The sequence below is a fragment of the Ciconia boyciana genome, chromosome 1 (genome assembly GCF_034638445.1).
Source record: "Ciconia boyciana chromosome 1, ASM3463844v1, whole genome shotgun sequence".
NCBI classification, from domain to species: Eukaryota; Metazoa; Chordata; class Aves; order Ciconiiformes; family Ciconiidae; genus Ciconia; species Ciconia boyciana.
The window spans coordinates 75207437-75231697 of record NC_132934.1 but is presented as its reverse complement, the minus strand read 5'-3'; the positions used below and the strand labels follow the sequence as shown (position 1 = coordinate 75231697).

The 24261-nt window shown below is 35.0% G+C and overlaps 1 protein-coding gene across 13 annotated transcripts in view; it reads right to left on the bottom strand.

Moving 5' to 3' along the window:
* Positions 1-1133: 1133 nt before the first annotated feature.
* C2CD5 (C2 calcium dependent domain containing 5) overlaps positions 1134-24261 on the bottom strand; it is a 70416-nt gene continuing 47288 nt past the window's right edge. For 3 of the 13 annotated variants that reach the window (XM_072875084.1, XM_072874998.1, XM_072875042.1), the window contains 14 exons: positions 21818-22004; positions 20641-20805; positions 20183-20323; positions 17155-17218; positions 13678-13739; positions 12595-12693; positions 12089-12178; positions 11220-11307; positions 10067-10153; positions 8510-8560; positions 7377-7478; positions 6347-6537; positions 3349-3495; positions 1134-2629 (listed from right to left, as the gene is read on the bottom strand). In XM_072875084.1, the coding sequence (XP_072731185.1) occupies positions 2498-2629; positions 3349-3495; positions 6347-6537; positions 7377-7478; positions 8510-8560; positions 10067-10153; positions 11220-11307; positions 12089-12178; positions 12595-12693; positions 13678-13739; positions 17155-17218; positions 20183-20323; positions 20641-20805; positions 21818-22004 (1606 nt within the window). In that variant the 3' untranslated portion in view covers positions 1134-2497. Of the gene's footprint in view, positions 2630-3348; positions 3496-6346; positions 6538-6999; positions 7091-7376; positions 7479-7665; positions 7720-8509; positions 8561-10066; positions 10154-11219; positions 11308-12088; positions 12179-12594; positions 12694-13677; positions 13740-17154; positions 17219-20182; positions 20324-20640; positions 20806-21817; positions 22005-24261 lie in introns of those variants that run through there. The other 10 variants (XM_072875033.1, XM_072875015.1, XM_072875006.1 and 7 more) reach the window with 7 other exon arrangements.

Genomic DNA, 24261 nt, shown 5'->3' with positions numbered 1-24261 from the left:
AAAAAGCAGGGTATCTTGCATGAACTGTGCCCATTTCAGCAGAAACCTCAATAACTCTCCAACAATCAAAACTGTCTGTTACTATGTCATGACTACAGGGGTCAAAGTCATTAACTAATGAGGTGCCTTTGTATGATTTTTAGCCATTCTGAACCCAGCAAAGAACATAAATCAACTTAATTTGTAGGCACACAGCTCTTCAAGAGATGTTTTGTGCACTAATGATTTACATTTTTAACTCATGTTTTAGTTTTCCTTTCCTTACATACTCTAATAATTCCCTGAAGTTTGTCTTATGTTTATACGATCCTTTTTTTGCCTCTGAGAAATGTATGAGGTATGATGTTCCAAATGACAATGGATTTGCACACACTTACCCCTTTTTTTATACTGGAAAGAAGAAAATAACAGAGCAATTTAAATGTACAACTTCCTACAGGTTAAATTTATCCAGCTGGACCAATTAGGAAAAGCTAGATCCCAGTTAGTAACAGTTAAAAAAACATGTTTGTCATTTCCGGAATAATAATTAGAGAAGAATTAAAAATTTCCAAATGAGAAAGCTCTTCCTCTACGTCTAATGAACACACTAGAAGAAACTGTGACCTTTTAAACAGCTAGAAATGAAAAGATAGAATTAATACTTCCACAGAAGCTACCAAAAAAACCCAAAACAAAAAAATAAAAAAAAAATATCAAGAACAGCTACTTTAATGTGCTACTTCAGAGAATATTTCCATGCTGAATACTTACTCTGAAAAGAACTTCTTGTGCCAGATCCAAGACCTTCTGAAGTTATTAATATTCTGCCATCAGCTTCAAAGGGAACAAGATTTGCCTTGCAAAATAATCAAGAGAGCTGCAACTATTTACAGACGACTTAATTTATGGCAGCTTTGGTTGTAACAGCTACAGAATTTAGAAAGACAATTAACTGTATGAGTAAAGTGTTCTGGTAAGCACCCAATTCAAACACTTTAAATATAATTAACTCCCCAAATTTTAAATAATCGGGTTGTAATATTCTATACAAAAAATGTTCCTCTTTTTTGGAGGAGAACGGGGGTGGGACATCTTTAATATGTATCCAGCGTACACATTTAACTATTACACATATAAAAAGGCAGTAAGTTTTATACAGAAATTTATTGTGCAAGAATGATTTTCATGCTCATTTACAATGAAATAATTAAACAAATAATCATGCCATTGCTTAATTTCAACACTAAGCAGAATATTTACATTCAAGTTTACATGTTTGTTCAAGTTCCACGTATAGTATTGTCAGAATTAAGAATGCATCTTCAGATCAAGGTTGGCATTTTTTACATTAAAATATCACCGCCTTTCAGATATTTACTGGAAATGACAAATTTCCTTTCTTTGCAGTACCCTCATTTCCCAGCTACTGTACTGGGGAAACAAACAAATGAAAAAACCCAAACAAAACCAACTTGCGGAAATCAGCGTCACAAATATACATCAATCTCTAATTAGCCAGTCATTTCCAACTTGTTAAACGGAAAGGAGGCTGGAGTATACCTCTGTATTACTGACTTTTGGAGGACTGTTTATGTCATCTTTGCAAGAGATCATGCCTTAAGAAAATAACCCTCAGGACAATTCTTTCACAGAATCTTATATTAAAAAGAGATCTGTTTTGTCAATATTGAAGTGAACATCTTATAATAGCACCAAACACACTTTGGAACTTTTTGGCTTTGTTTTCTTTTTAACCATAGGGATGACTAGGAACACAGCATCATGGTCTGACACCTTTTTAAAAACAAAAACAAACAACAAAAAAAACCAAAGCCCCCGAAACAGCCACCCAAAACATATGCTGTATAGTAATAATTTTAAAAAAATAAATCAGCAGTTCACAAACAGTTGAAAAATATTTTTAGTGTGCAGAAATTCACACTGTGACTTTTTGACGCTGCTTCTTCCTCTTCATGCTCTGTGCTATAAAATAAGTTCAGCCTTCAGCCCACATTTTCTTAGCCTGAGCACAAACCTCTTGCTCCTTCAGCAAAGTTTGCTAATACAGGCTTCTCAGTTATCTCCCACCCACCCTGACCCCTCTTTTATTTTTTAAACCGAGCTGAGAATCAGCTAATACAATATGCGAACTCAGAAATGGTTCTGAATTACAACTTATCATGGTCCTTGTTGAACAGCTGAAAAATGCAACAGAATTTTTGTTGACTTTCAGTTCCATGTGATGGCTACTATTTTAATCCATACTCTCATATCAGTGCTTCACCTACTGTCTAGGTTTCACAGGGGCCTTTAATTATAACAAAAGAATCAGAGCATACCCACCAATATGCTGCCCTGACTATTACATAAAGTTAAAGGACAAAGTATAGTGATTGTCTCGGATTTTGGCTATTAACGTTATGGGGAGATACTGATTTTGAAGATGCAAACCTAAACATTCCCATATTTTAAATAATCTTTGTATTTGGCAGAGACTATTTCACTTTTTCTGTCTTCACGTTGTGACATCTCCTCCAGAACTTGTGGGTTGAGAAACAACCGTAGAAGGTTGTACTGGTAACATTTCTAACTCAGATTCACGTACAAAAATGACTGCATCACCACTGACATTTATTAAACACTGAGCCTGAAAAAAAAAAAGACGACAATATGCAGTTACCAAACACCAAATAATAATATATTTTATGTTTACTTATATCAGCTAGATATAACTACACAGATAATAGAAAAGTTGACAGAGATCACAGAAGGACGAATTATTAGAATTTATTAGTGAGGCAATGTCTGCCATATTTCCTTTTATATCCACTCACTTGTGTGTTATCAAACATGTAGACAGATCCTTGTAAGACCACCACAAATTAAATATCTGGGTAGCTGTACTCGCTTTCACTACTGTTTTGAACATACTTCATGTACCAAAACCACCATATTCCACTGTTGTCTTTACTAATCAAGTTTTGTCCCTTTATGTCCAAAATGGAGCATTTTGTATCAGCAATTCCAGGTATTTTTACGTGAAGTTAGGATGAAAACCCTAACCTTGCAACATCAGAAAAGCTAAGTAAGTTCAGCACTACTGTTCAACTGTTCCCTGCAATTTACTTCATTCTAGTGAACTCAGCATTTTTACCCATTTGGGTATTTAGGAAGCATATTTGTAATTTTGTGTTAACTCAGGTGTTCAAGAATACTCCTGGCTTCTTTAAACAAATGTTATGATAAGAGATCCAGAAGTGTTATGCAGACATGGCTCTACAGGGTTGCTGTTTTTTTTAAATATATAAAATGTGTATTTGTGTCATACTAATCACAATAGCACTGTTATTTCATATCATAAGTTACCTGATTTTTGTTTGGATTCTCCATGAAAACACACTGCTTCATTATATATGAGACAACTGCATTCCCTCCTAAAGCTGCAACATGAGCTCTCACCATTGCAAACACTTCAGCAATAAAAGCATGGAGAAAACCACTGACACCACCCTCCTGAAATGTAAAAAAAAAAAAATAATAATAAAAAATTACATTTTATGTTAGGTATAGCTACAAGATGCTGAATACTTTTCTTACATTTTTATCAGCTGAATATTTCAGTGAATCCTAAATGGTATATTGTACAGCACTTAAAAGCTATTCACTGTTTAATGAGTCACAGTTAAAAATCAGACCAATGGAACTTACTGTTTGAGGAAAAGAATCACAAGTAGGTTATTCATTTGTGACTGGTATTCTTTGCAGTCAGTATATTACATATACTCATACTTTTCAGACATTCCTACACCTCTGCAGGAACATTCAATATTCCAATGACAGTCGAATAATTACTTTTTTCTTTCATCAGGAAGGATACTGCCCTTTTTTTTTTTGATAACTGGGAAGTAGATAAAGAATAATTTCTACCAAAGACTGAAAGAGATTTAGACTTCTTGGATATTACTGGTAAGGAGTGGCCATTACCTTTGGTCACTGCAACTTCATGCATGCTAATGACTGTCATTAGCTCTCAACATTCACTAAAGAAATGATCCCTCCAAATACCAAGTCAGCAAGGGATAGAGCAGAGATTTGACAAGCAAGCTATTCAAGCTTTTTTTTTTCCCTTGAAGCCCAAAAGAACTTCTGGCCATCCCGTTTAGTGAAGTTTTTTGACTTGATGGTGCTTGTGGAGGATTTTTACTTCTTTGGTGCCAAGCTGAATAATTTAAATTGCTGTGAAAGGAGGAGAAGGAAAACAATGAAGTATGTTTTTTTTTCTAGACAATCCTTATGAAAGAGTGTGAGCAACTACACTGAGGGGGGGGAAACCCAACACACAAAAACCAGGCAACTAACAAAAAAAAAATCCACAGAAAAAACTAAGGAAAGAAACTGATGAAGTAGAGCTCAATATTGGTTCAAAATATCTATAACATTTCAAAATGAAAGTGAAAGGCAAGACCGCTAGACTTCTCACGTGTGTGTGCCACTGGAGAAAATGAAAGAGGTAGGTAGAAAAAGAGGTTAACTAAGCTGAACTTCAACAAATACAGACTGCCCTCATATCTACTGGAAAAAGTATAATCTACCCTGAACAGACTCATAAAGACATAAGGAAATATATCTTGCGGATGAAAACTGACAAACAAAGGCAAATATAATTTCACCAATCCAAGCATAAAGCATGAATGAAGTCAACTGCAGCCAGAAATCAAAGTTTCAATACAAGTTTGTCATTCCTCATGAAATTTTGATTTTGTCCAAGTGTTTTAATAGTTACAGGAACTGATGGGGGGAAAAAAAAAAATCTGTAATATTATAAACCTAATACAAGTTTGATGACAACGGATAACAAAAGATTATAAATATCCACCTGTAAATGGCAAAACCTAAGAGCAATGGATAAACTGGACTTAAAATTATTATTTTTTGATATATACTTCAGCTTATGAAAGTGTTCATAGGGCTTCAATATTCTGTAAACTACCATAAGCAATACAAAAACACAAATGCTGCTAATTATTTTCTGTAGAATCTGAAACACATTGCTTGAGTTGGATATAATTACTACTCTGTTTTGACTCTCTAACAGCCTCAGGGCAATAGTGTGCAACTAGTATTAAAACTGGTTTGTCACTCAGCCTATGCAGCTGAAATAGATTTAAATTAGCTGCCCTGAGTGCTGGAAATAGCACACTGACAGTATCACAGAAACTGTACAACCATCCCAACTTCATGGAGGAGTTGGATCAAATACTTGAGCAACCTACCTCTGCTGAGATCTGCTATCACAGTTATCAAAGCTTGCTTATCAACTATTTAATTTGGATCTACAGAAGCTGCAGTTAAGCACAGAAATGTCATGTAACCATTTCCCTGGTCATACCATATACACCCTTTTGAAAATGCTGTCCTTTTCGCTTAGATTTCTCAAGTTAAAAGGGGCCATAACTTGCAAGATCCAAACAAGATGTTTGTCTGATCAAACTTTCTCTAGAGAGCTTGCAACTCATTTTTATGAAGGCTGATCATTTTTATTAACTTCTGCTATGTAATTTTATCAATGTGTAATTAGCAAGAAACAGCATACCCTCCGGCACTGACAAACCAGGCAAGAGGTGCATTCTATTTCTGTGGCCAGAAATTGTAGCAGAAGGATGCAGCTACTTCCCAAAAGGACATTAAAATGATAAGGAACAAGTCTTGGATTTTTGCATGCTCAGAGGAGTATCTGTTGTCCAGATCCAGACTGGAGTTCATTGTTTGAACATCACTAGCTACACCCCGTAAGCCACTTGTGTGGTTATATACTCTATGGCATGCTTTTTAGATGTTAATCACACAGAGCTATGTTACTGAGAATGGACAGAATGTAATATTAAAAATCAGCATAATAGTTATATATGATATGGGAAACCTTACATTAACCGAAGAATTCTAAAATCCAAATAGACTGTGAAAGTTGATCATTGCTAAATGAGAGAAGAAAGGAAAATTTTTTTTTTTTTTTCATTTACATTAATCTCAGTTTTGGGTTCAAATGATCCCAACTACCATTGTTGGTCAAAGACCTATTTTTTCCACATCGTTCTGTTTAAGAATTCATTGGTTTAGTGTTATATCCAAATTCAACAATGTCAGTGGTTAAGTAACCCCTTCCTAACATTGCCAAACACAAAGCAGCTCTATATGCTCTATGACAAGAGCAGTGCAATGCAACTTACTCCCCATTCAGCACCTACCCTCAAGTGACAAAAACTCTATTCCCTTGCTGTGCCATACCTCAATTCAAACCTCTTCAGGTATTTACCTTTGATTATTATAATTAACAAAAAGTGCCAATCCCTGATATACAGCTCACCTCACGCAAAGAAGTGGTTTCTCGTATAAAAAACATGTTGATTATCCCAAGATATTTGGTTATTTTTGCCCCAGGCAGAAAAGAAAGAGGTGTCATCTTAACAACTGAGACAGTAGAATTGGTGCATGATGGAACAGAACGGTGCCGTAAGTATCCCTCAGTCAATGGACTTGCTTTATCAAGTGAAGCGGCTAAAAATATGGGAAAAAAGAAGAGACAGTAACTATCAAGTAAGATCAATTACTATATCTCAAAACACAAAAACTCTTCTTTATGGTTTCCAAATAGCTTGGTGACAACATTCAGCTGCCTGTGATGCTCAGCCATATCACGTGAGAAAGGAAATTATCATGCAATGCATGCAAAAGGAGACAAAAAGCTGAAATGGAATTTATTTGGAAGAGTGGCATTCCTGCAAAGGAAAACATTGAGGCGAGTAGCTGCACATACAACAATCAGTTATAAAGTGAAGGTAAAGAAAAAAGTGCCAACATTTTGAAATACATATTCTGCTGGAGGAATAAATTATAGGAAGTGTGAAAGTTGTTGTGTTTCCCCAGTGCAGCATTTTCCATTAAAACAGATATTAATCTCTGCTAATTTAAGCAAGATAGTCAGACCTGTGGCCAAAGAACTACTGAAAAATAACTCACCACTTGCTAATTTAGTGACCATTGCCTTGACTGTCACCTTGGTGATTGCTTCCTGTTTCTCACCAAAAATTTTCCAAGATCATACATACACCTACATCCATGCAGTGTATGTTATATAATTAGTAGGCATACACATTTATTGATAACTAATTTTTACTTAGCGAACAGAAATACTATAGTTTGCTTTTTATGATACTGGTTCATAAACCCTATATTAGCTTACAAAGACATTAACAATGTCGGCAGTTTTCACACTCAGGTATTCATTCTACAAGTGATCTGCAATACTATTGCTGGGCAGGAAACTCCACTATTCACCACTGGGAAATCAGAGATATGTCTCGGATTATCGTAACGTGGTAGAAACAGCCGCCTACTTGTCTTAATTGATCCGCGCCTTATGGTCTGAGCTTTCAGTTTAATGAGCTCTATCCAGCTGTTGCATCTGTCTGCAAAGGAACTGTAATCAATTGACGTTGCTGAAAACACAGACAGAAAAACAAAAGAAAAAACAAAGAAAAAAAATATGGATGATGTCTCTTGCTCATCTCAACGCTCCTTTTGAGGAAGCAATTATCTGTGTCTGAGAGAGAACAAACATCCCTTTCCAGGTCTGTTTAAAGGAAAAGTTACAGTATAGGTTTGGACTTGTCCAAACCAGTGTACCGATTTCTGGTGATGTCCCAGCTGTGAACCAACTGCCTGACTGGGACTTCATCACTGAAAAAACATGCAAATACAGTCATTAACGACTTATACTAGATTTTTTTTTTTTTTTAAATCTCAATTTAGGTATTAAGTTCTGGCTTCTTTAAGTTTATTTAAGCCTTGTTTAATTTTCATTGCTATTCTTTTCCTCATGAAGAGCTGCTGATCATGATTTAAACTTCCTAACTACCTTTATCAATATCTAACCTACAGACTGAAAAAAAGCTTTGGTGATGAGGATAAGAGTCACAAGCTGAAACAACACCTTGGTTTTAAACATAAATGAATTTTCCTTACAAAATGCTGTCCTCCTTCCCCGAACGTCCCCCCCCCTCCAGTAACACACACCCCCTCCCTCCCCCCTGCCATTTACCATTACAATGAGAAGTAGAGTTGTTTCTGCTATGACTTTTGGTATTAGTTGCAGGGGTGTTTGCATATCTTTAAAAAAAAAAAAAAGTTTTGCAAACACCGTTTCTTCGTTATTGTGAAGAAACGGAAGGAACACATGCTAACTTCAAATTAAGACAAGCAAAAAAGCTCTCTCTCAGGGAACTAGTTTTCTGTCAGATAAACTGATATCAATATATCTGACAGAGAGACACTGTTATTATTAACAAATCTGACTTTTGTAATTAAAGAAACACATAAAAATATTACGGTATCATTAAGCCACACCAGAGCATGCATTCTCAGTTAACTAGTAAACACTTCCTGGATTAAGACACATCCAAAAAGAGTATACCAATATCCTAAGAATGCTCATTCTGTTCTGGCATATGGCTAAATTAAGTAAACTCACCTCTCTGAGCAGCAGGAATACCTGTGTGGGAACTTGCACCCTCCAGGGCTTCTAGTAAGACAAAAGGAATTCCATTCAGATAGTATACGAGCAGAGTCAAGTAGTACAGGACAACAGCTTTCTTCTTATAAAAAGAAATTTTTAGAGTAAAATATGAGGAAAAAAATATTCTATATATACTATGTACTTTGATAGCACATAATAAATTGGTATAAATAATTAACTTTACTAAATCCGACTTGCAAATTATAATATGATCATTTACTAAAGGTCATTACTGTATAAGGTTGCATACAAATATTTTTAAAATAACAATCTTACCAAAAAGTATGTAAAAAATGTATCAATATATTAAATAAGCTGCTAAGTAAATGCAACTACAATGAAACCTCGAGTCTACTTGTGAAGAAATGACAAATGAAATAACTATCTAGTTGAAAGCCTCTAAAGTGATGTAGAGTACAATATGGAATGTGAAGAACATCAGGAAAAGTGATATATGTGAACAGGCTACCCTCTACTGGTCAGTGCCCATTACACAAGTAGCACTGTCTAGTAACAGCAAAAAAGACACCAGTCAGAAATTTCTGGATAGATCCTCTTTTTGAAAATGAAAGGTTAACGGTATCATAATGTGACCAATTAAAAGTGAAGCAGACACAAATGCATAAAAATAAAAACACACAAAGCATAAGAATATTATTGCTGAAATCAAAATGACCTCTGAAAATACAAGTAAATGTGATAGGCACCCTCCTCTTTATACAACTTATGTAATGGGCAAAAAAGGCAGCTCTTTAACATTTTAGTAAAAGAACATTTACAATAACTCACAGATACTAAATCTCCTATCACTAGCCATTTTGGTGGGCAGATAATCCAACAATGGAGAAGGAAGTAAAGACAGCTGACTTCAATGAATGACGACATAATTTTTAATAGTCATAGAGGAATTGTGACAACCATTCTTGAAATGCAGCTCTATCTCAGATAAAGTATAGCAGCTGTTTAACAGCTAAAACGTGCTGCACTGTACAAATTGTTTACTATGCAAATTTAGGCTCCTTTCACTTAAAAAACATTTGCATACAATTTTACTCAACAGAACAACCAGTATTTGCTAGATAGAGTATTTCCCACCATGAAAACTATGAGATTAATTATTTGAGGCTGACAATACATAGAGTTATTTTATATAGGCCATTTACAGAAGCAAAACAGTATGAGGCAAGCCTAATTATTAAGTAATGTATAATTTTTTAAGACAAATGACATCCAACACCCAGTGGTTTGCAGCATTTTCAATACTCTAAATGCAAAAGATAGAAGAAATCTGTCTAGACAGGAAATCTACAAAAGAATATATACAGAACGATCAGCCAGCCCATCTTAAGTGACTCTCAAAAAATTTGACTTTAGAAGTGAACATATGCTTAGGTAGCAAAGAATATTTAAAGCGTGTGAAAGTACAGATATTTTAAAGCTACTGCAACAATGAAAGAGCAGAATTCAAAATCAGTAAAAAACAATAGTTCAGTATTCTTCCATTTAACTGACCTTTAGCTGGTGAGAATGGTTGAGAAGCAAGGGGATCAGAGCAAAGCTCCAATGGAAATTGTAGCTGTTCTTCATTGTCTGTGGATGCTTCAACAAAGAAAACATACCCAATTGACAATTAACCCAAAAATAAGATTTGCCAGCAATAATAAGAACTACAGATTCAATTTAGGTCTGACTGGAACAGATTTTTTCAGCATATGCATATAGTGATGTATGAACGGTTAGATGTGTGACAATAAATCCAGCTGCAAAATGGAACAGAACCTGTGTTCTATTGAACGGGATTTGCTTAATATTTTTTCCTGAAAATACTAAGTCAATTCATCTATTTTAGATTTGATTCTACAGTTGGATCTGAGTTAGCTATACATTACAGTAAAAAGTAATGTGATTTATTTCACGTAAAAGAAAACAAACAATTCACTGTTACTAGTTAAGAAGCAAGGTATAACTAATGTTTTAGAAACACATGGCTCTGTTCTACTACCTAATTCCATTCTTCACAATGGGGTATCTTCAAAGTTCTGTCTAAATTCCCATATCCAGATTGCATACATACATTTCTAGCATAAGATGGTGCTTCATTAGCAAGATGACATACGCAGATTGCAGCAGTCTCTTCTATTACCTCCATAAAGCTATATGCTTCACTGATCTACAAAAATATTACTGACCTACTTAAGGGTTTTTTGGAGGTTTTTTTTAAGTATTATGAATAATTTATTTTCTGCCTTCTTGAAGTAAGGACAAAATTTGCTACTTAGAAGAACAAGTACTCTCTAATGACTTACACCACATTTCAAAATACAATGGAAATGTCATCATCTGTTACACTAATTCTTTAGAGTAAAATATTCAAAGAAAGATGGTACATGGAATAAGGAAATACCAAACATGTTTTTCATGTTACTCTAAGTTTGTTGGTTATGTACAAGCAAATACCTAATACTTGATAAATAAGTCATCCTGCTGGAGGTCACATATGAACTCTAAAAACATCTGTGTTGCGACTTTACAATTTTATAGAGCTTCCCCCTAAAAATGTGTGTATGAAGTTGAAATTAAAATGTAGACTCATTAGGTACTGGGGGGGGAAAAAAAGGAAAGAAAAAAGATTATATTTTATCTTTACATGCCTCACAACATTTACCTCTTTGCTGTGATTTTTCTGTAGGGGCTTTGTTGGCTTGTAATGCTTGGTTTTTGTCAAATGTAATTGCAACAGCTGTGACTGCAATCTGAAAATCAGAAATATATGGCATATTAGGTAACAATCTCTCAGGCAATCTGCAAAAATAATTTTGGAAAAAAGCCAGCTTTTTCCATAGAAAAAAGGGGGGAGGGGGGGAGGAATCATCTAAGTAGACATATTAAAAACCCTTCACAGCAGAGCATAAAAGGTAATACTAAGGTCCATTGTTAGAACATAGACATGACAGTGTTTGTCCCACATTTATGATTTTGTTCATCAGTTCTTTCCTTCTTTCTTGGTAAACCAACATAAAAAAGAATCATAAAAACTCATTATCATTGTATTTGTGAGAGAGAGAGAGATGTTTAATTGACAAGAATGATGCTATACTTCTAAAGAAAACATTTTATTTAAAAATAATGAAATATATTGCATCATCTTGAAACTGAAAGAAAAAAAATCAGACAATTATAATGACAGCATACTTAGAAAACTAGTGTGCCATATTCTTGTAGTGTATGTGGTAACACCTTTTAATGGATATCTACTCAGGACTTTTCATTTGCTATCTAACTAAAAAGATAAACACTATTAAGATGCACTGTACTTATGAAATGCCATGTAGTCCCATGATTCCCAAAACTAGTGAACTCCGTAGGTCATCCTTTTTCTTCACCGAAGATTATGGCCTTAAGTTTTACTTCAGAATTCACCACACATACTAGTAAATGAAATCCTAGTCTAGTTTGCTCTGAGCAGCAAATGTTAATTAAAGGCCAAAACTAGCATGCCTACATGATGAAAGTCAAAAGAAGCAGTTTACTCACCTGAACTAATTCATCCTCTGGTAGAGCAACTGTAAAATTTACATGACAAAGGCAGCAGGGAACCATAGATCGTAGTTTAAAATACAAGCTCTGTTGAAGACAAGATGTTATTTGTGTTACTGTAAAAAATGTATCATTTATTTCAGAGAAATTAAAGATCCAAAACTCTTTTCATAGTAGAAATAATCTAATCATATTTCTTGAAGAAGAATTACAGGTGTGAAAAGTCAGGATAGAATGCAATCTCCTGTGTAGCAGTCTTTATATTTCTCTTTCTACAGTACACTACCAATCAAAGGACTCATTCCGATTCAAAAAGCTTTGGAAATCCTTAATATACTAAGAAGGCTGAATCTATCTTTAGAGCAGCTTACAAACTAATTACAGACACTTTGTAGTCTAATTCCGAAAAGTAATTATGAAGAAAATCTTATTTTCAGTATAGCCTGATTTTACTTTGCTTCCATTTGAACAATTCAAAAAAATGTTTGAAACAAGATTCTTACCTTCAACAGATTCTCACAGAGATCATTAAAGTTCTTATTAAGTGTTTGATTTGTTAGGTTAATGTTGCTTAATCTGGATACTCTTACTGCTGTGAACATCTGAATTAGAAACACACACACTTATTTTTTTTCCAATATATGCCTGTATGTTATATTAAAAACAAAACAAATTCATAAAGAAGGCAAATAATGAGGGGGGGGGGGATGGAAAGAAAATTAAAAAACTGTAGCAACAGTAAGAGTGCTTATTGCTCATATAAACAAAAGGCAAGTTTTCTGTGAACTAATGTATATGAATATATGAAACAAGTGATTAAGCAATATATTAAATACTCTATGTGCTTTTTACTTGCTTCATAAAGGAGTCATTCTACCTGATATATATTTTGTTAACTGCTGTTGAAAATTGTATGTTAATTACATACAGTAACGTAGACAATAATGAAATGTCATATACAGATACACAGGCAATCCCATCAGCTTGAGAGTATGCTGCTGGTGCAGTCATATTGTTTTCAGGTTTGAGCTGTGCCTCTGCAAAGCACAGTCTTGCATTGTGCCAATTAGGTGTAAAAGCTCACTTAGATCTGTTTTAACTCTCTCTCTCTGAGACTGAATTGTGTTGTACAAACATGACCAAAATGTTTAAACAATTATACATGGAATTTTTCTCTACTCACCGGATTGGCTTTACCCAATTCTTATTTATCTTAACCTATTAATGTTATCATATTCAGTGTCTCACACTAAGTAAAACAGTCAATAATTTGTTTCTTTTAGGAGGTTTCAAAATCTAGCCAAGCTCTTAAAAATGCCCTAAAATTTAAAGTTCATATTTACTGTAATTGTTTTCTAATTTTTGTACCAGGTTCTCTGTTACATAACAGCATTGAAAAAAAACCACAAAGAAACAAGTTCTCATACCCTATTTTTCTTACCGAAATACTATTTTTATTTCTAACACAAGAGTATTCTTTTAATTTGCCTTTCAAAATTAGTGATCTCTAATATATATTTAAATTACTACAGCATATTTCAACACAACTCAGAAAAAAAGTTTTAATTTTCTCTGAATAGCCTTACTTGAATTTCCGGTGTCCAGTTATTTATACCAGGCATAATTTCTGTGTTGCAACTGTAAAAACCTGTAAAGAAAATATTTGGGGAAATCTATGATGCACACTGAAATATAAAATATTTTAAAAGAAATATATGTGACCTTACTTGATGTTTTTCAAGTACCTTCCCTCATGTGTTTCTAAATATTGAATAATATACCAGAAATAAGACCAACATTCAAAAAACAAATGTAGCATCTGAAGAATACAATGTAACATACAGAAGAAACACATTCTTTCTGTTATTCATACTGCAGTGAAAAAAGGGATAGGAAAGACAGAACTCACTACTTCTAAAACACTGATTCACTACAGAATTCTTATTCTGAATATTTCTTCAACCGCCAAAAAGCAAGGCCAGAAATATCATCATGTTGAGGAACATGAGAGAGGCTACAATGGCATGAAATGCAACAGTGACAGTTGCTCCCCATCATGGAGACTGGGTAACTCATGTCATCTGATGCTAAGACTAATTGGTGAGACACGCTCCCTGACTACTTCACAGAACCGCTCCTTGTGGAGACCACAAAACTCCTGACTAGTTCGTCCTGAGCAGGGAAAAGCATTCAAAGAAGTTTTTAGCTCTGATCAAGATATACTTAAGCATTCTTGTATGAAGGGTGAATACCCAAAATCCACTGCTGCTCTGCCTAGTTTCTAATACACAAACTACATACAAATGAGGAAACTTATTAAAAAGGTGTGACAGGAAAAGCTAAAAAGCTAACCTTTGACAGACAGCATAGAGATGCTTTAAAGATACTACCTAGAGACCGAGTGCAAATACGTAGTATTTACTAACAGAGACTTGAAAAGACAAAAAAAAGTATAATGACTGAACAGCAGGGTAAGAAGAGTTATAACAGCAAATAGGCAATGTAGAAAATCTAAAGATATAACTACATGAGCACAAAAATCTGGTAGGGCCTATGTAAATGCACAAAATAAACTAGAAAAGAAATTGTGTAGCAGCTTGTGGAAGGTATAAATATTAATAGATTTTATTTCAGAACACCAAAAGCAGGAATCTTGTCGAAGAGTCAAGTAAGATATAGAAAGAACATGCAGAGATGATAACACCATAGCAGAAAACTTGCCCCCCCCCCCCTCTTTTTTTTTTTTACATCGATGTTCACCACAGTAGTGGAGCTTTCCACAATAGTGGAAAAACAGTCCCTTGTTTATTTTCCATCAGAGAACCTGTCTTAAGCAAAAGTGTCTGAAGGAGATATTGAACAAATAGGCAAATGAAAAATGAGGATTCATATAAACAACAGGAAAGGCAAAAGATGAAACAGCTGACTAATTGGCATTGAACTCTAACTTAAAATTAGCCCACTACCAGAAGAGAGGATTCTTTAATCTTCAGGTAGTGAGGTGCTTTTAGTGACTGGGACCTATTAATTTGCCTAGTACAGGTATCTGTATTACTGGCCCATAGAAGCTATTCCAGAAAATGGAGTTCATGGGCAGATAGAAAAACAAGATACTGCAGAGGAGCTAATACCGTTTTTCTAAGTAACAGTCATGGCTCACAAGCTGTCAACAAGCACACAGACAAAAGGCATGTGACTGATACAGTCTACTTTGGACAACAAAAAGCATTTGGCAAGATCCTTCACCAAGGACTCTAAGAAACCAATATGCTGAAGGGTAGAATGGAGTACCATTGAAGGAAATACAATTATTATAAGACTGTAAAGAGAGGGTCAAAATAAATGTTCAGTTTTCACAGGGGAGACATCTGTACCTCAGGATTGTATGCTTCAAACATATTCGTAACTTATCTGCAAAAGAGGACAAAATGAGGTGACTGCTGATAGCCTTATTTTAGGGTAGTAAAATCAACTGCAGCGGGACCTAACGATTAATTGATGAGGAATAAAAGATTTGGTGGTAATAACAGGTAACTATGACAAGGATAGTTCTGAGCTCAACAGCACTCAAAATGATAAACACTGATACCAATTATTAGGAAGGAAACAGGTACGTGCTCAGAAGAAACAGAGGGAAACTCACAAAAATAAGAGAGGGAGGACAAAGATGACCAAATGTAGAGAGCAACTTCCATATAATGGACAACTACATAAGCCTCTTATCCAGATCCAGTTGTTCCATCAAGGATGCTATGACAGATATCTAAACAACCACAAATAGCATAAAGACAACTAATACAAAGCCATGCTTCAGTGTTCTTCCCAATATAAGAAAAAGGAAAAACCAAAGAAAGTTAGTGGCTGATACAAACCAAGCATAAGAAGCTGGCTCTCATATGGGTACAGATTCTGATGCAAAATTCTACGAACACTTAAAGTGCACATGGGCTCAAAATGTAAACAGCCAAACGCACAGAGAAGTTTGACAAAGGCTATTGTTTACAAAGACAGTAACTTTCTTTCAGGATGCTGTTGAACTATGAACTGTTAGCATACTATTCTGTGGGATTATTTTTTTTTTCCTTACTCTTACATTAATGCAGTATGCATTCCTGTCTGATCCCTATCAGCAAGCAGACATGGAGCGATTCAGTACACCTCCCCCATGTTGGATTCTTAAATAATTTCTAAATGCAGACAACTAAATGGACACAAAGTTCTATTGTCAGCAATGCAGCCCCAACACTTGTATTCGTACTCTGAAGTAAAAAGACATCAATTTCAAGTCTCATGATTGAATTTTGAAAATTATTCACTTCAATCAGCTTTATGTTCGCAAGTTGCAACACTTTTTTAAAATACATCTATAAAAACACTGAAGAAATTAGAAACTACTCTATTTCTATTATTTGACTTTACTGCCTTCTACAGAAAATGACCAATACTGACTTGGATAAAAATGCTGTGGGTGATTTAAGAATTCCAAATTATTTTGGACTTTGCTTTTTTTAACAGCAAAGACTACAAATGCAGTGAACATAAAGACTTAAATTTACAGTATGGCACAATCACAAAGCAAGGAAAATACAAACACGCTTGCTGAACAGAGTGATGTAAGGACAAATTGCTCACTTTAAATAACATTCATGGAATACCACACCAATGCATCACATTATATGGCCACAAATACTTCTACCTTCATTGACCCTGAAACCTACAGATTAGCCATTCAGTCTAAAAATCTTCAGAAATTGGTATACTAGTAGAAAAGATCCAATTGTTATACCTATATGAAGTAACAACAAATTTGCAACAAGGGTACGAATCAGTGAACTACAAAATGCCACACAAATACTGTGTTTACTGCAGTTTTCAATAAGCAACAATCCCTATAAAAGGCTTAATGAGTTGTTTTTCCACAGGTGTATCTGACAAGCTAAACAATTCAAGAATATTGTCACTCTTACTCTTGAACTTTTTTTTTTTCTTTTTAATAAAAACAGGGGGTTTTTGTCATTTTGCAGCCTACAGCATAAATTAGAAAAATGTGTTTTTAACTATACCAGAAGGTGGTGGAACATCTGTCAGTAAAGAATGTACATCTTCCATTGCATCTGTATCATCAATCTGGAAAAAAGGAATAATTGATAAAAATCATGTTGCTGTTCCAGTCAGAAGTCTCAGAAAGATGTAAAAACTTTGTCATCAAAAGATCTATATCTGGCAGCTAAGTTTAGATTTTAAAAAAGGATTCCATCAACCAGACCCCTGAATCTTAACTAGCAGCCTATGATATGCTTAACACTTCAAAAATAGTTCCCTTATTAAATTGTATTAAAAATAAAGCAATGTGCACAGAATGCACTGAAACTGCAGTAGATAAGACAAGAATGATAAAAAGAGATTTTTTTAAAACAATTTAAAATGCTGAACAAGGTTCCACACAACTTACAACTTTTTCCAGCTAAAGACCTTTGGCTACAAGTGCTCTCATAAAGCCTGTATTATACTGATGTGATCATTCTCTGCGTATTCCAATGACACATAAAAATCCTTCCAGGACTTTAAAAACCTTGCTTAGTACGAAGAGCAGAAAATCAAATAGGAACAGGCAAATTTGGGGATTATTAGTTTTTCCTATCCAAATAAACTCTACTCCATCCAATCTTTAAAGACTTTTGTTATTTTAGATCAGATTGAGACCATATCTGCCCTGCTACCTTCTGTAACTATTTCGGTGTCATGTGTCTTTAGGTTCACTCTGCCTTACTGATCTGCAAGAGATCCAAGTTTACCTCTAACTCCCAACATTTTCTTATCAAGTATTTTGGAAATTGTTTATATTTTAACTCTAGTATTAAAAAGAGTTCTCTGTCAGGTATTTGTTTCTCCTCCCTCTCAAAGTAAGAGGAGGGTTTTTTTTTTTCCTAAAAAAAAAAAAAAATACAGAGAGCCTTACCTCTCATAATTGCCTTCCTAGCATCTGTTAGCATTTCCTCATCACTGAATTTTTTACCACTTTTTCTTACATATTTGCAGTGAACAATGATTTTACTCTTGAAAGGTCAGAGTCAGGAGCTTCACTAAAGCTCCTGGAATATTTTTTCTGATATCCAATTTCCTAACAAAGACAGTAGTAAATTTTTCCACAGATGAAAAGTCCTTTTTTCTATAAATGAAGATTGAACTGCCAAAACACAGGGATGCGTATTCTAGGACCAACACATTGACATAATGCAAACCAGTAAATGACGGTCCTTAAACCTCAGACCTCATTCTTCTTGCTAACTTTAGCACCATTTATAATGTACTCTATAGTACACTACAGTGTACTTACATTTTTCCCTTCCACGTGGAGATCTCCTCCTATCCCCTCAAGTGCATATACTACAGTTAATAAATAAGGTAGGAAGAAGAATTCTCCAAAACAGTAAAAAAAGAGCTGAACTCTGTTTGCAGTATATAATGCAGCCCTTAACCAGCTGATCTTTGCTTATAACATATCAAACTTCTTTATGAGGCAACTGGACAGAAGAAGTATGCTGAGCTTTTATTATTGCTCTCTCTCTTCTATTTGACAGCCTTTAGAAGTGAAACAGAGCTGGGCTTATGTTTTTCTGGTATTTTTCATAACTTGTCTAAAGGATCTCTTGCAGTATAACAGTCTTTGGGTTGGTTTTTTTTTTTTTTTAATGCCTTACACAATCCTCTGTTTTTTTACAAAGGCATTTGACTCTTTTTGCATTTATCAGAGCATTTTCTGATTGGCTCATCCATTTCAATACAGTGCCTCAGAGAGCATGTATCATAACTTTTGTTTTGAGGATACAATTCCAATTCTGTCAGTCTACACAGATGACGGTATTAAAACAAAAATCTGTTAAGACCAGCTGCAAAAAATACTTCATGAAAACTGTCCTCACTTCTTTTTAATGTGAGAGTTAACTAGCATCAAAGTTACTTTTAGGGACTTCGCAATTTACTTACTTTGAGCCTAGTATACCTGTAATGCACTGGAAAGCAAAAATTTACTCAAAGAGCAGAAGCACCAACCAATATCAATGTCTTATACCAACATCTCCCAACCTGTTCATTTTCACTCTCCTTTCTCACCTCTTTTTTCAAATGAACTGCTGTTACAGTGCTCTCTCATTCTCCCTATCTACAATCTTTAGTCCATATTATTTTCTATAAAGACAGTGATTTGTGAAGTTTAACGTAAAGGAAAGTCTTGAATGAACCTTAGGCTGCAATTACAGGCTGTAATTTAATTAAATTGTTTTCTTTTTCTTAGTCTAGGGCAGGTATTAATAATACCTGTATCTACAAGAAGATGATAAACTCTAGCCTTCTTTAGTACTTGGCTCCTTTCCTTCAAAATTGTACAGTGTTAAAATCACATCTTTGAATTTTATTGATTAGAGAGGTAAAAGAAGCCTATGTTCTTTATCTATAGCTGCTGTTCTTGTTTCTACTTGTAGCTGTAGAAAGAACTGGAAGGTATTCTCTGAAGACATAAACTCTTGAACTCTGAAAAGCATCAGCTGAAATTCAGAAAAGCAAGTCTTTTTTTACGTGCTCTCTTGAGTCATGTGGTTTTTTGAATGCTTTGAATACTACCAGTTTTGGAAACTAATAATTCTGAATACTCAACCATAACAATAAGAGCTTTGAAACGGGAAGCAAGCTTTTTCTTTGCTAAATATAAAGCGTGACAACACAGAACCTCAATGTTTATAAAAATATATCTAAGTTTTGGATCAGTCATGACTGCTGCTTTAAGTAAGCAGAAGGGCATTTCTTAACAGCTCTTAGTTATTACTCTAGATATTATTACATGTTCATGAACAGCAGGGCAATCTTTTTTCAGATATTGTCCCTAGGCATAATATAGCTATGCTTTAAGCAAATAGAATAAGAGACACAATGCAAAATCCAATACTTAACATTTTCTACTGATACAAAATGGAAAAATTTATATACAATTTAAGAACTGTCTTTGGAGATGAGTAAGAAAACTTTTCTCCATTTTTTTAATATATATTTCAGGAAAAGAGAAGTATGAAAACAAGTACTGAAAACATTTATCACCTCCAAGACAAAAGCATCCTTTTTCCCATGTGAAAGGTCTAGCTCTGTAACTTCATCAGAGCTTTCTGACTGAGATCTTAATAACCTGGAACGTTGTCTTGGCTCTGGAATGGGAGACCCAATTATTTCTTCAGGTAGCTCCTAAAAAGGATATAAAAATTAACAGTTGTTCTATGTAGCTTAGAAATAATTTCAATTATAAGCAATTTGTTAACAGTTCTGAGAATCAGAACATTCTGAAAATAATTTTACTGAGAAATAAATCTAAATAAGTATAAACTGATTTGGATATGTGGCTTAAGAGATCTGAAAATTCCAGTAGGTTCCCAAAATATAGTGAAAATAATCTATTAAAAAACAACTTATGTTCTGAATGATTCAGTTAATAAGAAATCATGGATATACACGGTGTATACCTGTGACTCAGAATGCTTTAAGAATACAAAAACTTTACTTACTGGAGGATTAATCTCATAAAGTTCCTTGTTTTTTGCTATCGTATCATTTATTTTCTTTTGCATGTGAGATATATGCTGCTCATAGGTGCCATCATTTGGAGTCTTCCCAGCAATCTGAATACCACCAGGTGTTGGCAAAGCTGCTAGATACACACCTGTTGCAGACTTTTAAAAAGTCATTAAGAAAAATGACAATTACTTAAGCATGTACTTCTAGTATTTTCATATAAAGTTTTCCGTAATGCTTATGCTATAATGGACAGCATCGTGACATGTACGTTACAGCATGACCTCTTCCCATAATAAATGGACCTCTCTCTCCTGTTCACTTATGAGGAAATCCACTATTCTTTTAATAAACTCTCTCCTTCTCATGGGTCTTTTCCATGGTGGAACTCTTAACTTACCTAAAGGTTCCAAACAAAGTATGAATTAAAACCTCTGTCCTAGTATACATTGCATAGGCAAGTGATGGTTTCAAGCATTTAAAACCTGGCCAAACCATTTATAGTATCACTGAAGTTGACACAAACCCATTTCTACTTACAGAAAACAGATCATCAGTTCAGACAAAAGAACATGTAAGCCAGTCAATATTACCCAAGCATCCTCTTACACTGATGCAGGAAGAAGCATACTTCACTATTCTAACCCCACATGACAGAATGAGGTTAGAAAATATTGTTAATGAACATTTCTTGACTATCTCTAAGACACTTCTGATCTGTCATTTATTTCTTCAGTGCCATCAAAGAAGAAGCGACAGACCTCCCTCTTGTTGGCAACTAACCAAAAGATTTATTGAGAGACTTAATTGACCTTATTTGTCATGGCACTGTAATGCAACTTGAGGAACAGGGATCTCTTTGACAGGACCTTTAAAGAACACAATCATTTTTCTATAATTTATGCCATTAAACCATTTAAAGTTTCTTTTCCTCTCATCCCCTTTCTAATAATCTTGTCCTCTAACGGAGTTTCAAGAGATTCAAATCTTCTTTTTCTGGTGCTGAAAGACAGTCTGTCCTGATTTGTCAACAATTAGACACCTCATTTATTCTTAAAATCACATTTTAATATCTCTAGTTACTCTGAATTCTACAACACTTGTATGTCTTTGTGTCCTGAAAAAATACTGTAAGAACACAAAAGAATCCCAAGATTAAACTGTACTTACTGCCAACCCCATTAGCATATTTTCACCCACAGTGATCTGAATTCTCAGCCCAAACAGAGCATTCATTCCTCTCAGCTTAAGTTTATTCATCAGTTGGGTGTGCACTTCATATTCCATAAATGGCAACAGATTACTGATGGATGTTGCATTTGCTTCAGCTTGAGCTTTCTTCTTTAGACGGCATAACCTGACAATACAAAACAGTACATGGCATCAGCAGATAAACAGTTTTAATGGACTGTTGGAAGACTGAAAGCGATCACAGGGTATTTTGATTTTTTTCCTCATTGTATAACCTAATACAATCAGTTTCTTTTTAACTTATTTTAAAATCCTGTAAAATATTAAATTCTCGTCAGGAAGATCAAGGCAGGCTGAGGCACTGAGTCTCAATAAGTAAAATTTCATTTTCTTTTTTAATAGGAAACTGTATATTTATATTAACAATAAAAATGGCTAACATAAAAAGTAAACTTATAAAACAGAACAATACATGACCTTCAGCAACATTCAAAAATATTCCCTATCAAAGCAGAATACAAAAATTACAAATACTGTATTTTTGTACATCACTGAATGAAGTCATGTCTCCTTTTTTAAAACATGCTTAAGGACTGTTATCAGACAGAAACAACATGCATCACAAGGGGTTTTTGTCATAATAGTCTGACAGCACCAAATAACTATGCAATGTAAAGAAGTTTTCTACAGATTCCAGATAACCACCTACTAGATGTTTGGCTAAATATATTAATGCTCCTACCATATAGCAGCAACTGTTAATAATTTGCCTTGCTCACTTTTGTCAAAGCAAATACTGAAGACAAACACAACTTCTTTGCTCTTGCAAGTTGGCTGGTATTTGTTAAATGCACCCTCCCTCCCCCCCCCCCCCCCCCAAATAGATTATTTCAAGGGACAGTTACTGCAGCCCTTTTCAATTGAGCCTCAGAATCGATGAGGTGTATTCTTCTAGATTGCTGCAATTGTAAAATAAAATAACAGTTCTTTACAAGAACTCCTTGGGACTGTCTTATCTGAAAATTTGTATTTTCAGCTTTTCTTCTAGTAAGACCCCAAATGCAAACATCTGTGTCTGCTGCTGCAAACCTCTTAAACACTTCAGGTACAAGCATAGGAAATTACATCTACTGGTAGAACTTTTACAATTCCTATTAAAACAGCTATTCAAGGTACACTTCAGAATAAAGAAAAAACCAAGTACCCTCACAGCTTAAGCATTAACCAGACTAGAAATACTTATCTTACAAGAATAAAAGAAAGAGCACAGAAATCCCATCTCTGTATTATGTTAGTCATATTTCACTCTTCGGGTTTAGTCCCATAAGCTGAAATTCAAACCCTACACCAGTGGAATGACTGCCTACTTTCAGTGACAAATTTTCGTTCAAAAAGAGCACATGACAACTGTACATTTTAGTGATATGAACAGACAACACTTTCTTCTAAGGACCACATTTATTACATGATCAGGAAAACACAGTAATTCACTCAATCGTAACAAGTTCTCCTCAAATCTTTCTAACTATAGCTTTGGGTCTTTTTCTTTTTTCTTTTTTCTTTTTTTTGGGGGGATTGGGAATGTTTGAGGAATCATTCTAGAGAAAATGGGACATCTGCAAGTATTCCAGAGACAGATCAAGGACCACTGTGTGACACTAAAAGTCCATTTCCACAATGGTGCTGAACACAGAGTTTAATAATACAGAAAATATCAAAGGAGGAGCACAGAACACATCTCTACAGTAGCTCCAGTAATTCTGCTCTAGGAGAAGTCAGAGAATGATAATCATAGGATCATAAAAAAATCTCAGGTGAGAAGGGACCTCAGGAGGTCTCCAGTCCGACCTCCTGTACAGACAAAGCAGGGTCAACTCTTGAGCTCGGACCAGGATGCTCAGAGCTTTATCCAGTCAGGTCCTGAAAACTCCCCAAAGATGGAGACTGCACAACCTCCTAGGCAATCTGCTCCACTGCCTGACTGTCCTCATGGGTAAGTAGTTTTTCCTTATATCCACTCTGAATCTCTCTTGCTTCAAACTTGGGCCCATTGTCTCTCACTCTCCCACTGTGCGGCACTGTGAAGGCTACATATGCTCCATAACCTCCTTATAGGTACTGGAAGGCTGCTATTAGGTCCCCCTGAATCCTTCCTCTCTCCAGACTGAATAAGCCCAGCGCCCGCAGCTTCTCTTCATAGGGCAGGTGCTCCTTAATCCCTTGGTGGCCCTCCACTGAACTTGCTCTAGTTTTCTGATGTCTGTCTTACTCTCAGAGGAGGACAAAACTGGACAGGTATCATATTGTCTGGTCCCACTCTGGTCCCACTGGTTACACTTGTGGTGTAACTGGCAAACTGGAAGAGAATGCAGTCCACCATCCCCTCCACATCATTAAGATGTTCAACATGACAGGTCCCATTG